Consider the following 14,604-nt stretch of genomic DNA (forward strand, 5'->3'; position numbering starts at 1 on the left):
GGAAGGGAGGAGAGAAAGAGAAGTCTGAGGTGGGGAAGAAGAGAGAATCACATGTGGACGTGATTCCTCGCACATCACAAATGGAAATGGAAATAAATGTGAGTTACTGAAAGCCAACTACAAATAAATCCACAGGTTTCCAATTTAGGTACAAATAACAGTGTACATTTAGGCCAACATTTTAAAGTCAATATAGCTTGATTCTAAAGTAAATATGTTGAGATTACCTCCTAAAAACCCATGTTTGGTGTGCAATAGGACTGACAAAGGAACATCCATAACTTGAACATGCAATCAATCTTCGTCTTTTCTCACACAGGTTGCTGTGTGTGATGTAAGTTGTCATGAGTCCCTTTGGATGGCAAACATTTTATTTTTTCATAATCACTTATTGGGATTGCAAAATGAAGATAAATCAGGCTTTAAAACACTATTGAACAATGGTCTAAAAGGTTACAAAACTCCAATTACACATCTTTCATCCCAACCTCAAAAATGTGTCATGAGCTTCAGATTAAGCTACAGGCTAATATCCATGGTCTTGACACTTTTTTGAGGTTGGATTTAAAGAAGTATAATTGAAGTTTGTCATTTTTGAGACCAATAGTTGTTTCCAGCTAAGCCATTACCACAAAAAATGTTTGGCTTCCAAAGTGACTGTATGCTGCTTGTGTCATAGCAATGCTTGTAACAGAAAACTATGAAAAGTCATGATACTATATGTCACACACAGCAATCTGCAAGTGAAAAGAACATCCATGAACTTGAACATCCATGAATCCACGAACATGCAGTTACAAACCTTTCCATGCAAACACAGATATTTCCCATGAGGCTCAAGTCTCATACACTTGTCCAAAGACACAAATATGTGTGCACAGACACACACACGCACACACACACACACACACACACACACACAGACACACACACACACACTCTCTCTCTCTCTCTCTCTCTCTCTCTCTCTCTCTCTCTCTCTCTCCTTTTTGGACGGACAAAAAACAAACAAGATGAATGTTAATGTGTATTTGTGTGTGTGTGTTTGAATGTGTTTGACTGCTTCTGTTTTCCTGGGAACAGTCTGGTGGTGAGATCAGGGGAGAGGACCATACAAAGCAGAATAGCAAAGAGTGTTTTTCTTACAACACAATCACAAGACCTTTGTGCTGTTGCCAAGTCCATTACAAAAGCACTCATATGGACTGCATAAAATATTTCACATTTTCCTTCAGTTCTGTTTGTAACATAATTTAATAATGAGAAAGACAAGATAATTTTTTTGGACAATGCCATAAATTGTTGTCTAAATCAGAATGTCAAAATGTCTATATGTTCATGACTATAGCTTTTTAATGTGCACTCTATTACATGTATACTGTACATAAACACTTCATGAGAATGAGAATTGGAGGGGCTTCAGTTCTGCTTTCGTAGGATCTCCTCTGGGCAAAAAAAGTTAATTAAAATCTAACTAATTAACCCACGTTTTATACAGAATCACTAACATCACAGAATATCAGTCATGCAGATTGGAACATACTGAAGTGTTCTACTTCTAGTGCTCCAATGAAGTTTTATGTCTTTCTGTCCAAGTCGCTTCCATTGGACATGGGCTGAGTTTATGGCCAGCATCACTACACTAGGGTGAGCATCCCCACTGAGCTCTACTCTCCGCCGGTTAAGATGGTCTTATTTAGATGATGCCCTTGGGAAACTGGACTGCAGTGTACTCAGTGAGCTGGTATGTGTCTTCATGAATTACAACACAGCTTACTGTGCGCATCATTACAGGGGAACATCATCACTCAACATCGGATTTTACAGAATGCAGTATCCATGCTCACAAAGCACATCCTGTCACTACAACAGTCTGAACCTATTACACTTATCACAACAGGGTGTGTTTTTGCCTTTTATGTAAATGACGTCCTTTGCCACGTTCCTTGCATTGGCGCGTGTGTGTATATTAAACAAATTGGAAATCCAAATTTCTCTATCCCCACCTTTAGCATTTTTCCTCTACATAAACAAAAATAGCAGTGCAAAGAAACTGTCAGCTAGTCACATATACAATCAATCCCATGGGATGATTTCAAACACAAAAAAAGGTTTCCCCCAGGCAAATGGCAACAGTAATGAAAGCAGACCACCTGTCCTCCTTACACACCTTCTGCCTGCTCAAATAGACCTTCACCTCGTTACACCTGTCCTCCTTACACACCTATGTGCTCAAATAGACCTTCACCTCGTTACACCTGTCCTCCTTACGCAGCTATGTGCTCAAATAGACCTTCACACCGTTACACCGACGATGACGCACCAGTTTCGTGCGTTTTCTTTTTTCTCTGCGCTTATGGGAAAGGAAAAGTACACATTGTTGGATAAATGTTGCCCCCAGCTGGATGACGACGGTTATTGCAGCGTATTAACTCGTTGCAATGACTTGCGTGTATACAGTATGTGACATGGTAGCCATGATAGCAGTCTGCATTGCCGGATTCTATGTATTAATGGCAGAGTTGTTCTTGACAGATAACATCCGTTTGCCCAGTAATATTTTATAAGAACACAGGTGCATGCTCGGTGCATTCATTATGCAATGAATACACTCAATATACACGCTAAAGAATAGTGATCCAGAAAGACTGGAAGCCTCCTGCATTTTAATGGGGGCTTCCTGACGCCCGCAAATTGTAGACAATATCCTGGAAATCATTTTTGAGAGAGAGAGAGAGAGAGAGAGAGAGAGAGAGAGAGAGAGAGAGGGGGGGGGCGGGGGGACCTACGGTTGGGTTCTGCCTCGTCCATATGACTAGACGGTTGTACCTTCCTGTCCTCTTGAGTTTTTGCAGGCCGGATAAAGGAATTGCACAAAAATCAGCGTAGTGGAGAAATGTTATATTTAATTTAATATTTTACGTTTATAAGTAATATTATCAGTAGCGAGGCTTCCGATGATTAGTAGCGACGCTTCTAAGGGTCTTCAGTCCTCGTTAGTATAGTGGATAGTATCTCCGCCTGTCACGCGGAAGACCGGGGTTCGATTCCCCGACGGGGAGTCAGTCTTTATGCAAGAATCATCTAATGTTATTTCTCAATTGTTTAATTCAACTTCACCCCGGTACACTTGTCCTCCTTACACACCTTCTGCCTGCTCAAATAGACAGACGTTCATTACACCTGTCGTCTTTCCACACCTCTCTGCTCAAACAGACTTTCACCCATTACACCCGTCCTCCTTACAAAACTATCTGCTCATTCACCCCATTACAGCTGTCCTCCTTACAAACCTATGTGCTCAAACAGACCTTCACTCCATTACACCTGGCCACCTTACAAACCTATCTGCTCAAACAGACCTTAACCCCGTTACACATGTTGTTCTTACACACCTATCTTCTCAAATAGACCTTCACCCCATTACATCTGTCGTCCTTACACACCTGCCTGCTCAAAGAGACCTTCCCCCAGTTACACCTGTCCTCCTTACACACCTTCTGCCTGCTCAAATAGACCTTCACCTCGTTACACCTGTCCTCCTTACACACCTATGTGCTCAAATAGACCTTCACACCGTTACACCGACAACGGGGACGATGACGCACCAGTTTCGTGCGTTTTCTTTTTTCTCTGCGCTTATGGGAAAGGAAAAGCACACATAGTTGGAGAAATGTTGCCCCGAGGTGGATGACGACGGTTATTGCAGCGTATTAACTCGTTGCAATGACTTGCGTGTATACAGTATGTGACATGGTAGCCATGATAGCAGTCTGCATTGCCGTCTTCTATGTATTAATGGCAAAGTTGTTCTTGACAGATAAGATCCGTTTGTCCAGTAATATTTTATAAGAACACAGGTGCATGCTCGGTGCATTCATTATGCAATGAATACACTCATTATACACGCTAAAGAATAGTGATCCAGAAAGACTGGAAGCCTCCTGCATTTTAATGGGGGCTTCCTGACGCCCGCAAATTGTAGACAATATCCTGGAAATCATTTTTGAGAGAGAGAGAGAGAGAGAGAGAGAGAGAGAGAGAGAGAGAGAGAGAGGGGGGGGGGGGGGGGGGACCTACGGTTGGGTTCTGCCTCGTCCATATGACTAGACGGTTGTACCTTCCTGTCCTCTTGAGTTTTTGCAGGCCGGATAAAGGAATTGCACAAAAATCAGCGTAGTGGAGAAATGTTATATTTAATTTAATATTTTACGTTTATAAGTAATATTATCAGTAGCGAGGCTTCCGATGATTAGTAGCGACGCTTCTAAGGGTCTTCAGTCCTCGTTAGTATAGTGGATAGTATCTCCGCCTGTCACGCGGAAGACCGGGGTTCGATTCCCCGACGGGGAGTCAGTCTTTATGCAAGAATCATCTAATGTTATTTCTCAATTGTTTAATTCAACTTCACCCCGGTACACTTGTCCTCCTTACACACCTTCTGCCTGCTCAAATAGACAGACGTTCATTACACCTGTCGTCTTTCCACACCTCTCTGCTCAAACAGACTTTCACCCATTACACCCGTCCTCCTTACAAAACTATCTGCTCATTCACCCCATTACAGCTGTCCTCCTTACAAACCTATGTGCTCAAACAGACCTTCACTCCATTACACCTGGCCACCTTACAAACCTATCTGCTCAAACAGACCTTAACCCCGTTACACATGTTGTTCTTACACACCTATCTTCTCAAATAGACCTTCACCCCATTACATCTGTCGTCCTTACACACCTGCCTGCTCAAAGAGACCTTCCCCCAGTTACACCTGTCCTCCTTACACACCTTCTGCCTGCTCAAATAGACCTTCACCTCGTTACACCTGTCCTCCTTACACACCTATGTGCTCAAATAGACCTTCACACCGTTACACCGACAACGGGGACGATGACGCACCAGTTTCGTGCGTTTTCTTTTTTCTCTGCGCTTATGGGAAAGGAAAAGCACACATAGTTGGAGAAATGTTGCCCCGAGGTGGATGACGACGGTTATTGCAGCGTATTAACTCGTTGCAATGACTTGCGTGTATACAGTATGTGACATGGTAGCCATGATAGCAGTCTGCATTGCCGTCTTCTATGTATTAATGGCAAAGTTGTTCTTGACAGATAAGATCCGTTTGTCCAGTAATATTTTATAAGAACACAGGTGCATGCTCGGTGCATTCATTATGCAATGAATACACTCATTATACACGCTAAAGAATAGTGATCCAGAAAGACTGGAAGCCTCCTGCATTTTAATGGGGGCTTCCTGACGCCCGCAAATTGTAGACAATATCCTGGAAATCATTTTTGAGAGAGAGAGAGAGAGAGAGAGAGAGAGAGAGAGAGAGAGAGAGGGGGGGGGGGGGGGGGGGGGACCTACGGTTGGGTTCTGCCTCGTCCATATGACTAGACGGTTGTACCTTCCTGTCCTCTTGAGTTTTTGCAGGCCGGATAAAGGAATTGCACAAAAATCAGCGTAGTGGAGAAATGTTATATTTAATTTAATATTTTACGTTTATAAGTAATATTATCAGTAGTGAGGCTTCCGCTTCTCAGAGTCTTTAGTCCTCGTTAGTATAGTGGATAGTATCTCCGCCTGTCACGCGGAAGACCGGGGTTCGATTCCCCGACGGGGAGACTTACATTTTATGCAAAAATTACCCAATTACTTCATTCCGCTTTCAAATCATTTTCACTTGTTCCTAGGCTGTCATTTCCTAAAACGCTTGGTATTAGACACAGAGAAACATTACCTTAGACAGGGGCACAAAATTATAGACTAACTCTAAATTATTTTGGAAACTATATTTATTGCTGAATTTTGCTAAATGATCTACACAAGCAGTGGGCTAATATATCTATTTTATGTTGAGACCTGATTTTAAAAACTCTGTTTTTTATTGCATAATCTACTCTACGCAACTACCGCTCCTGTTTAGAGCTCCCGTGGCCACTAGAGGGCCCCCAAGAGCTCTCTTTTTTTTTTTTTTTACACTGCAATGGGTTGAAACATTTTTGCAAGTCCTTATATGTCATCAGTCGAATCTTTGCTTCAACAAGTAGGACTGGGGCTTTGGGGTTTCGATGAACTAAAACGGTTTAAACTGATAGTACCAGTGAGAAAATATGTTAGGGGTAAAGAAAAGCTAATATGAAGTTCATCACTGTATGCGTGTGAGACAAGAAGTGATAAGCGATAATGTTGATGATGAAGTGTCTACTCAAAATTCAAACTTCTGCCCTGAGCTACTGGGTCTGTAGAAACATTACTCTTACCTCTTTGGAAGAAGTTATGTTGAAGAAAAAAAAAAACTCGTTCAGAGCTACAAAGTGAATTGTTCTAAGCAAAAAGGTACAATGTCTACATGGGAGATTTCTACAGGTAATGCCTGAGTTTGTAGGCGGTAGAGTACAGATAACAGGACCAAAAAGAACAAAGGAAAATCAGGAAATCTGAAACCAAAGCAAAAAGCTGTGGAAACTGAAGAAGACATCTCTGATCAAGAGTCTCTCAGTCAAGACGAAAAAGGCAAAAGAGGTCGCACAGAAAAAGACCAAAACACGACGCGGTTCAAACAGAACAGTAGCGAAAACCAAATCTACTGGCATTTGAGTATTCAGTGTTATTCTGATGAACGCCTGTTTAAATATAAATGTCAATTAGAACAGTTTATATAAGGGCAAACAAATAAATAAATTATGGAAAAACACTTTATGTGACGTAAAAATACTGCCATTATTCAGCTGCTGAGAAAAAAAAAAGTTTTTAAATGTAAATGGGCCTTAACAATAAAGAGGGTGGGAGTAGGAAGAGAAGATGTCATTTGTTCTCAATAGATGTAATGATTGCACATCATTAGAGTTCTTCTGAGCCCCAGACAGAAGATTCTCAACCATTATGTGGGTATACATGTATAATTTATTAATTAAATGGTGACTTTGCACATTAGTGCATTTAAAAGTAGCTTGAAAATGTTAACATTCTTCTAAAATGTCTGCTGATTTATGCCATTAAGAAGGATGTATGTGATTGAACACTTCATTCTAAATGTAGTTCACCAACAAAAAGAGACCTAAAAGGGGGTAAATGTGTGAGAAAAACACATTCCAGATGTTTCCTTTGTGGTCTGCCATGCTTAACAGTTGTCTCCATGGCAACAACCACATCAGGGCCTTTTCCATCTGTGCTTCATCCAGTATCTTTTCCCAAAATAGTTCAGTATAGTACCACTCATTCATTGTTATTAACCTTATTATTGCCACTGTTATATCTCTTCAGATCTTGAGCTTGTAAAGTGGCTGCTACTAATTGCCTGAATAGTAAATCGAACACAAAATATAATAAGACACTTATATGTCTACCAATTTTTCTGCAGTCTTCCTACATTCCCATATCCATTTCAGAAGCACAACATACATCAACATATATCAAAATATATCAACATATATCAACAGGCCATGGCATCCACCACTGGACTGTAGGGAATGGCCAATGGGAATGCAGAGTGGAGTGCAGCGAGCACTCCCAGAATGCTGTGCACCTCTCAGCAGACTCTATTTAGTTTAAAAGTTAAATGTTGTAAATAGATGTATGGTGGACTTGTGTGCATGTGTTGGGTTTAGTCCAGTTGTGTCATTTTAGTTAATTAGTGGATGAGAAATGTGTCTACTGTCTTTGTCGTGTGTTTTTTGGTTACCTTTCCCCCATTTTACCCGATACCATTCGGTTCCTTTTCTGGTTGGTTGCTGTGTGTGAGTCTTTTTTAAAGAACTGTTCCATGAGCAGAAATTGCATTCTCTGGTTCTTCTACGCCAGTGCTAAAATGTTTTGAAGGCAGACAGTTAGTGCTATAAAAATATAGACCATTTCACAGGCGAAGCTGCGGCACCACTGCTGTTGAGGAGTGACGAGGCAGACGAGGCCTTGCTGGCAGAGATGAAAAAGTTGACGTCCTTGTGAATTTTTTCCTTTTTTCTTTACAGAATTAGAACTATGAAAAATGTAAGAGAAAAAACATTTGAGTCAAGCACCTAGAGTAAACAGAATAAAGAATAAGAAATTTTGTTATTAAGGCTCCTTAAAGGTTAACCTGAAAGACAGTTATACTTGTAGATTAAGTATCTATTGTTGTAACTGATTGTTTCATTAGTACTGACATTATCTATTTGCCTTTTGTTCATATTACAACTGTTTCTATATTATTTAATAGTTTTTTATTTATTTGGATTGTTTATATTTCAACTTGGTTGTTTATTTGTTTTTTGTTTTTTTTTAAAACAGAGGCCAGATTAAGCCAATGAGTGCCGAAGTGTGTATCAGGTAAGAATCACCTATCCTATTTTGCATGACTCACTAGAGAATTCCAAACTGTCTCTGAAAGCAAGATCAGTACAAGAACTGTGTGTCGGGGCTTCATGAAATGGGTGTCCATGGTTGAGCAGCTGCACACATTCCTAAGATCACTGACAAGTGTCAGCTAGAGTGGTTTACAGCACTCTGCCCCTGGAGTGGTGGAAACATGTTGTCTGGAGTGATGAATCACACCTCACTATGTTGCAGTCTCATTGACGAATCTGGGCCGGGCAAACACCGTTGTCTGCTAGCTACCAGACTGCACAGTGCTGAGAGGAATGTGTAGTTGGGGAGCGATAATGGCCCAGGGCTGTTTTTTCAGGGTTTGGGCAATCTTAATGCTACAGCATGCAAAGGCATTTTAGACAAATATGATTTTTATATTGTATAAGAAAATATTGTCCATTCTGTTGCATAAATGAAAAGCAGAGTAAATTCTGGAAGCTGTAAAGAGGTAATTGTTGAGAAAGGTGAGGTATCATCCACTTCAAAAACTGATGAAACCATGTACTGTGTAATCTGTACTGTGTACTGTGCACTGTCTACCGTGGACTGTGTCCTGAGTACTCTGTACCATGTACTGTGTAATCTGTACTGTGTACTGTGTACTGTGTACTCTGTACTGTCTACTGTGTAATCTGTACTGTGTACTGTGTACTGTGTACTGTGTACTCTGTACTGTGCACTGTGTACTGTGTAATATGTACTGTGTACTGTGCATTCTGTACTGTGTAATCTGTACTTTGTAGTGTGTACTCTGTACTGTGTATTCTGTACTGTGTACTGTGTATTCTGTACTCTGTACCATGTACTGTGTAATCTGTACTGTGTACTCTGTACTGTGTACTCTGTACTGTATATTCTGTACTCTGTACTCTGTACTCTGTACTCTGTACTGTGTAATCTGTACTCTGTACTGTGTATTCTGTACTCTGTACTGTGTACCATATACCGTAGACTGCATACTGTGTATTCTGTACTCTGTACTCTGTACCGTATACCGTGGACTGTGTACCGTGTAATCTGTACTATGTACTGTGTACTGTGTAATCTGCACTGGCTTGTACATATGGCGAGATGAAAGTACTGGAAGAGATGAAGCCCAACAAGATTTTTTTTTTTGCCAAGAATCAACCAATTCTGCATATCTGGCACTCTTTATTCATTTATATTGTTTGCTTATTGCTCCCTGATAAGACTCTTATTATCGTGCATCCTCCTCCCTTTCAGACATACAGTATGACTATCTTCTTTCTTTCCTCCTTGCTTTCTTTCCCTATTCTGGGTGGGTTTTTGTTAACGTATTCTATATACATAAATTAGACATAGGTAGCATAATTGTTTATGCACTAAAATTGCCAACTGTCTAATAAAAACCTATTTAACAACAACAATCTGACTTTGCCTTAGTCTAATAATATAATTGTTTCTTTTCACATTGTCTAAAAAACAGGATCACTTATTATAGTATAAGAGTATGCAGTTTCATTATTCTTATTTTGTAAAACAGTTAAATGTATTTTTGTAAGTAAGTATAATGTTGTCCTAAATGTAAGGTATTATAAAGATACCTCCAGTGTTCTTGTAGGTGTATGACCATTCGTGTCAGCAGTGTGGAAGGCATATATCAAAATAACCCAGCAAAATGTGATTCATTTTGGTTAAATTACATGTCAACATGTCAACATTTTACACATGCAGTACAAAATCTTTATCAATGTCAGACTTCATCAGTTCACATTACAATGGCATTTATAACAAATGTATGAGAAACAATACTTCACAGCAGTCACATGGAGACAACCAATAATCTATAATTAGCTGCCCCTAATAAGCACAAATAATAAAGCTTAACATGCATGCACGCACACACACGCAGACACACACACACACACGCAGACACACACACACGCAGACACACACACACACACACACACACACACACACACACACACACACACACACAGTTTTGCCCATATTCCATATTCTAGGATTAGTTAGGACATCAATTTTCTCAGATAGAATCCTACGCTTGTACAGCTAGGTGCAGTTGAAACTAGTATTAAAATCCAAAATTGACATATATTCATCATAATACGCAAAATACATGCTAATTTTGCATTACCTTGCTAAATTAATGAAACTCAAATATCAATCCATGTGTGACTCAGAACGTGTTGCCATTATATCATGTCTTTAGGAGTGGAGATTTGATCAGAACATAATTTAAACTCCCCAGAACAACTTAACCCCCCTACATGAATAAATCTCTCAACATATGTAGAGAATAACACCATATTGTGTTATATGGAACTGGTTTTGCCAGTGCAAACAATGTGGAATGGGTTGGGACAGAACAGGGAAAGGGGTATCCTCTGATGAACAAAGGCTGGACTTGCACATCAGTTGGACATCACTTCTTTTAATTAGCACTGCATTTCCGCTGATGAGAATGGATCCATTTGGACCCTCCTGCTCTCTCAGTGACACGAGAACTGACGTATCCCTTGGGTGCGAAGCTCAGATGTTTTTAAAGCGAGCCATGCCTGGGTTGATGAATGAGAAGTTGTTGAACATCGACTGGTCTACGCTGTTGATAAGGGTGCGGTCTGCGCACGAGAGGCGGGGCTTCTCATTAATGAACTCCTTATCGAAGTTGCTGCAGTCGCTGGGCGAGTTCTACCCATGGAGACGAGGCAGCAGGGAGGTAAATTCAGTGGCAGTCAGCTCTGATGTTGTACAGACATTTAATATACGTAAACAGTAAAGGCAAACGGACTTGGCGGGACAGCGGACATGAAGCTCACCACAGTGGGCTTGAAGGGCGGCTCCACCTGCCGCTTTTCCAGCGCGCTCCAGTCAGTGTCCCTGAAGAAATTGTGCTGCCGAATGTTGCCTTTCACACCAAGCCTCCGCTCAGGCTCTCGCACAAACAGCTGCAACCAATCCAAGAGCTTGGTCAGAGTCAGGTGATAATGCATCCATCAATCAGGGCAGAGAGGGGAGTTAGGCATGAGGCTGCTTTTGCTACGGTTATTAAAGTCATTTGCAGGTGCCTTTTTGAGGTTCAGTCAGGTTAATAAAGTCATACCTTAACGAGAATATCCCGGGAATCTCTGGCCAGCCAGCGTGGGTAACATGGGTCATCTGTGCGGATAGACTGGAACAGCTCCTCCTCATCATGCCCATGGAATGGTGACTTACCAATCAGCATCTCATACAGAAGGACCCCAAAAGACCACCAGTCTACAGATGTGCCATATTTTTGCCCAAGCAAAATCTGCCAAAGAAATGTGAACCTAACTTACTTTAACTTACATAACCTCTTAGGTGATTTGAGTGATAGACGCCTACAAATTCTCAAGAGTTTTAAAGTACATTTTTTCTAATTGCATTAGTTTCAAGTAAATGAAAATTAAAAAAAACATGAAAGCACATGCAAATAAACTGAAGCAGTGATCAGCTCATCATTTCAGCAGCCAGAATATGTCAGGACGCATCACCTCAGGGGCGATGTAGTCAGGGGTCCCACAGAAGGTGGAGGTACGAGCTTCACCAAACATATTTTCTTTACACATGCCAAAATCCGCAATCTTAATGTGGCCATCAATATCCAGCAGGATGTTATCCAACTTCAGATCCCTACAGAAAGGCAATACACCAGCACACACACACACAAACACACATACATATGCATAATAATTTCCTATCATCCAGTTCACCCACCTTCAGTACACCACCGCTACAGGACCCCATCATGTTAATGGACATTTGCCTGTGCTCACCTGTACACAATGCCTTTTGAATGTAGAAACTGCAGTCCACATATAATCTCAGCTGCATAAAACCTAGAAACAGAGTTGAGATTAATGATTTCAATTTTATTGTGTGTGTACGTGTGTGTGTGTGTGTGTGTGTGTGTGTGTGTGTGTGTGTGTGTGTGTGTGTGTGTGTGTAGGAGCAATAAGTAGGCATAAGTGTATATGTGTCATACGTGGAGCGTGTGAGGTCAAAACTGTTGCAGGCCTGGATATGGAACATTAAATCTCCTCCATTCAGATACTCCATCACGAAGAACAGATTCTCCTAAATGACCACATGGGTGTGCACACACACACACACACACACACACACACACAAATACACATGAATGCAGATTGGTTAAAATTGAAAAATAGCAATATTCAGTACCACATATGGGTTGGGGTTTATGTGTCTAAGTAGGTATGTGTGTGGGTGTTACCTTGGTCTGAAAGGTGCAATACAAATGTGTGAGGAACGGGTGCTCCCAAGCCAGAGACAGAACTCTCCTTTCCACCATGGTGCATTCCACATCATCGTCCATCAGAACCACGTCCTTCTTCAGAGCCTTCACCGCAAAGAACTCGCCTGTGGCTCTCATCTCAGCAAGAAACACCTACAGAAACACACACACACTTACCGTCATACCAACACAAGAATTTCACATTTAAAAATAAATAATAAAATAAAATTTTTACTATATTACAATGTTTTTTCGGTTTCCAGAGCAGTATGAAGAGCATGAGTTTTTAGACTTGAGTGTCTGTGATGTCTTTTCTTCCTTTTATTTGAGCACACACACACACACACCTTGCCAAAGCTGCCTTTCCCCAGCATCTTGTGCAGAGTGAAGTCATCTAGGGTGAATTTGTGCTGCTCTTTGCGTGGGACAGCATACAGGGGCTCCACATCCTCACTGAAGCTTGGTCTGTCGCCCTCTAATGGCGAGTCCCAGGATATACCCTGATGCTCTGCAGGGGAAGACAAGTTGGAGCTTGTGTGCTCAGACGACCCGAAAACCTGGCACAAGCAATGTTAAAAATGTGCAAATGCAGAGTCTGGAATATGACTATGGACTGCAATTAAAAGTAACAACGGTGAATATTTAACTCTTCATTTCAGTAACCAACATGACCCAGTCTTTGTATATATCATGTGCTCAGAAGGAATTTAGATGAAACAGTCCCCCAGGATTGAAACTTAACCACCCTCATATACTGTTAACTGTAACCCATGTCTTGGTTGTCTTTATCTGCCTTATACTTATATCGAACAGCTATTGGTAGTATTGGTAGTATTGGCTGTATCGGTAGTACTGGTAGTATTGGTGGTATTGGTAGTATTGAGAGTATTGGTAGCACTGGGAGTACTGGTGGTATTGGTAGTACTGGTAGTAATGGTAATATTGGTAGTATTTGTAGTATTGGTGGTATTGGTAGTACTGGTTGTATTGGTAAGATTCGTAGTATTTGAAGTATTGGTGGTATTGGTAGTACTGGTCGTACTGGTAATATTGGTAGTATTTGTAGTATTGGTGGTATTGGTAGTACTTGTCGTACTGGTAATATTGGTAGTATTTGTAGTATTGGTGGTATTGGTAGTACTGGTCGTACTAGTAATATTGGCCGTATTTGTAGTATTGGTGGTATTGGTAGTACTTGTCGTACTGGTAATATTGGCAGTATTTGTAGTATTGGTGGTATTGGTAGTACTGGTCGTACTAGTAATATTGGCCGTATTTGTAGTATTGGTGGTATTGGTAGTACTTGTCGTACTGGTAATATTGGCAGTATTTGTAGTATTGGTGGTATTGGTAGTACTGGTCATATTGGCAGTATTTGTAGTATTGGTATTACTGGTAGTGCCATTGCCACAGCTCTTTCCAGTCTCTGTCTCTGTCCTCCCTGCCTCCCAGAGGAGGCCAGCTTCCCCTTTTGAGTCTTGCTTCCTCTCATGGTTCTCACATGAATGGGTTTTCTACACTTAACCTTTGGGTCCCCTATACGGGGCCTGGAGAGATGCTTTGTCTATTATAATAAGCACTACTCCAAAAATTCAGCTAAACTAAAAAGTCAGGCTTGGGTCAGAAGAGAAGTGCAGACATAAGAATGGTTCACTTTATTCTCCATTGCTTGTGTCTTCAAAGGTGGCTTGCTTAGTGTGCGTCTTTGGATGTGCATATGCCTGTGTGGTCATTTGTGTGTGTGTGTGTGTGTGTGTGTGTGTGTGTGTTACCTTTGCGTGGAACTGGTGGGGCAGGAGGAAGAGGATGGACCGGTAAGCAAGGCACACAGCCCGAGGCCTCTCTGACCAACCCAGGCTGCCCCACACCTACTGGGCCTTCTCTGCCAACAATCTCATTATCCTTGATGCTCCGTGACTGACACACACACATACACACACACACACACACATGAACATATACCCAAACACACAGACACATTAACAGAATCACTTTGG

The 14,604-nt window shown here is 41.2% G+C and overlaps 1 protein-coding gene and 3 non-coding genes across 7 annotated transcripts in view; 3 read left to right on the forward strand and 1 right to left on the reverse strand.

Annotated features, from left to right (window-relative positions):
• The first annotated feature begins 2,990 nt into the window (after window positions 1-2,990).
• On the forward strand, window positions 2,991-3,062 carry trnad-guc (transfer RNA aspartic acid (anticodon GUC)). The gene has a single exon. It is a non-coding gene; the product is annotated as a tRNA-Asp (tRNA).
• A 1,219-nt stretch (window positions 3,063-4,281) lies between these two features.
• On the forward strand, window positions 4,282-4,353 carry trnad-guc (transfer RNA aspartic acid (anticodon GUC)). The gene has a single exon. It is a non-coding gene; the product is annotated as a tRNA-Asp (tRNA).
• A 1,202-nt stretch (window positions 4,354-5,555) lies between these two features.
• Window positions 5,556-5,627, forward strand: trnad-guc (transfer RNA aspartic acid (anticodon GUC)). Its single transcript has one exon. It is a non-coding gene; the product is annotated as a tRNA-Asp (tRNA).
• A 4,349-nt stretch (window positions 5,628-9,976) lies between these two features.
• The window catches only part of prkcq (protein kinase C, theta), an 18,749-nt gene continuing 14,121 nt past the window's right edge, over window positions 9,977-14,604 (reverse strand). For all 4 annotated transcript variants that reach the window (XM_027026823.3, XM_081722964.1, XM_027026824.3 and 1 more), the window contains 9 exons: window positions 14,380-14,524; window positions 12,955-13,115; window positions 12,587-12,760; window positions 12,338-12,429; window positions 12,129-12,191; window positions 11,847-11,985; window positions 11,435-11,623; window positions 11,151-11,279; window positions 9,977-11,022 (listed from right to left, as the gene is read on the reverse strand). In XM_027026823.3, the coding sequence (XP_026882624.2) occupies window positions 10,864-11,022; window positions 11,151-11,279; window positions 11,435-11,623; window positions 11,847-11,985; window positions 12,129-12,191; window positions 12,338-12,429; window positions 12,587-12,760; window positions 12,955-13,115; window positions 14,380-14,524 (1,251 nt within the window). In that variant the 3' untranslated portion in view covers window positions 9,977-10,863. The remainder of the gene's footprint in view (window positions 11,023-11,150; window positions 11,280-11,434; window positions 11,624-11,846; window positions 11,986-12,128; window positions 12,192-12,337; window positions 12,430-12,586; window positions 12,761-12,954; window positions 13,116-14,379; window positions 14,525-14,604) is intronic.

This window comes from Electrophorus electricus, chromosome 11, assembly GCF_041902795.1.
Source record: "Electrophorus electricus isolate QZ-2024a chromosome 11, ASM4190279v1, whole genome shotgun sequence".
NCBI classification, from domain to species: domain Eukaryota; kingdom Metazoa; phylum Chordata; class Actinopteri; order Gymnotiformes; family Gymnotidae; genus Electrophorus; species Electrophorus electricus.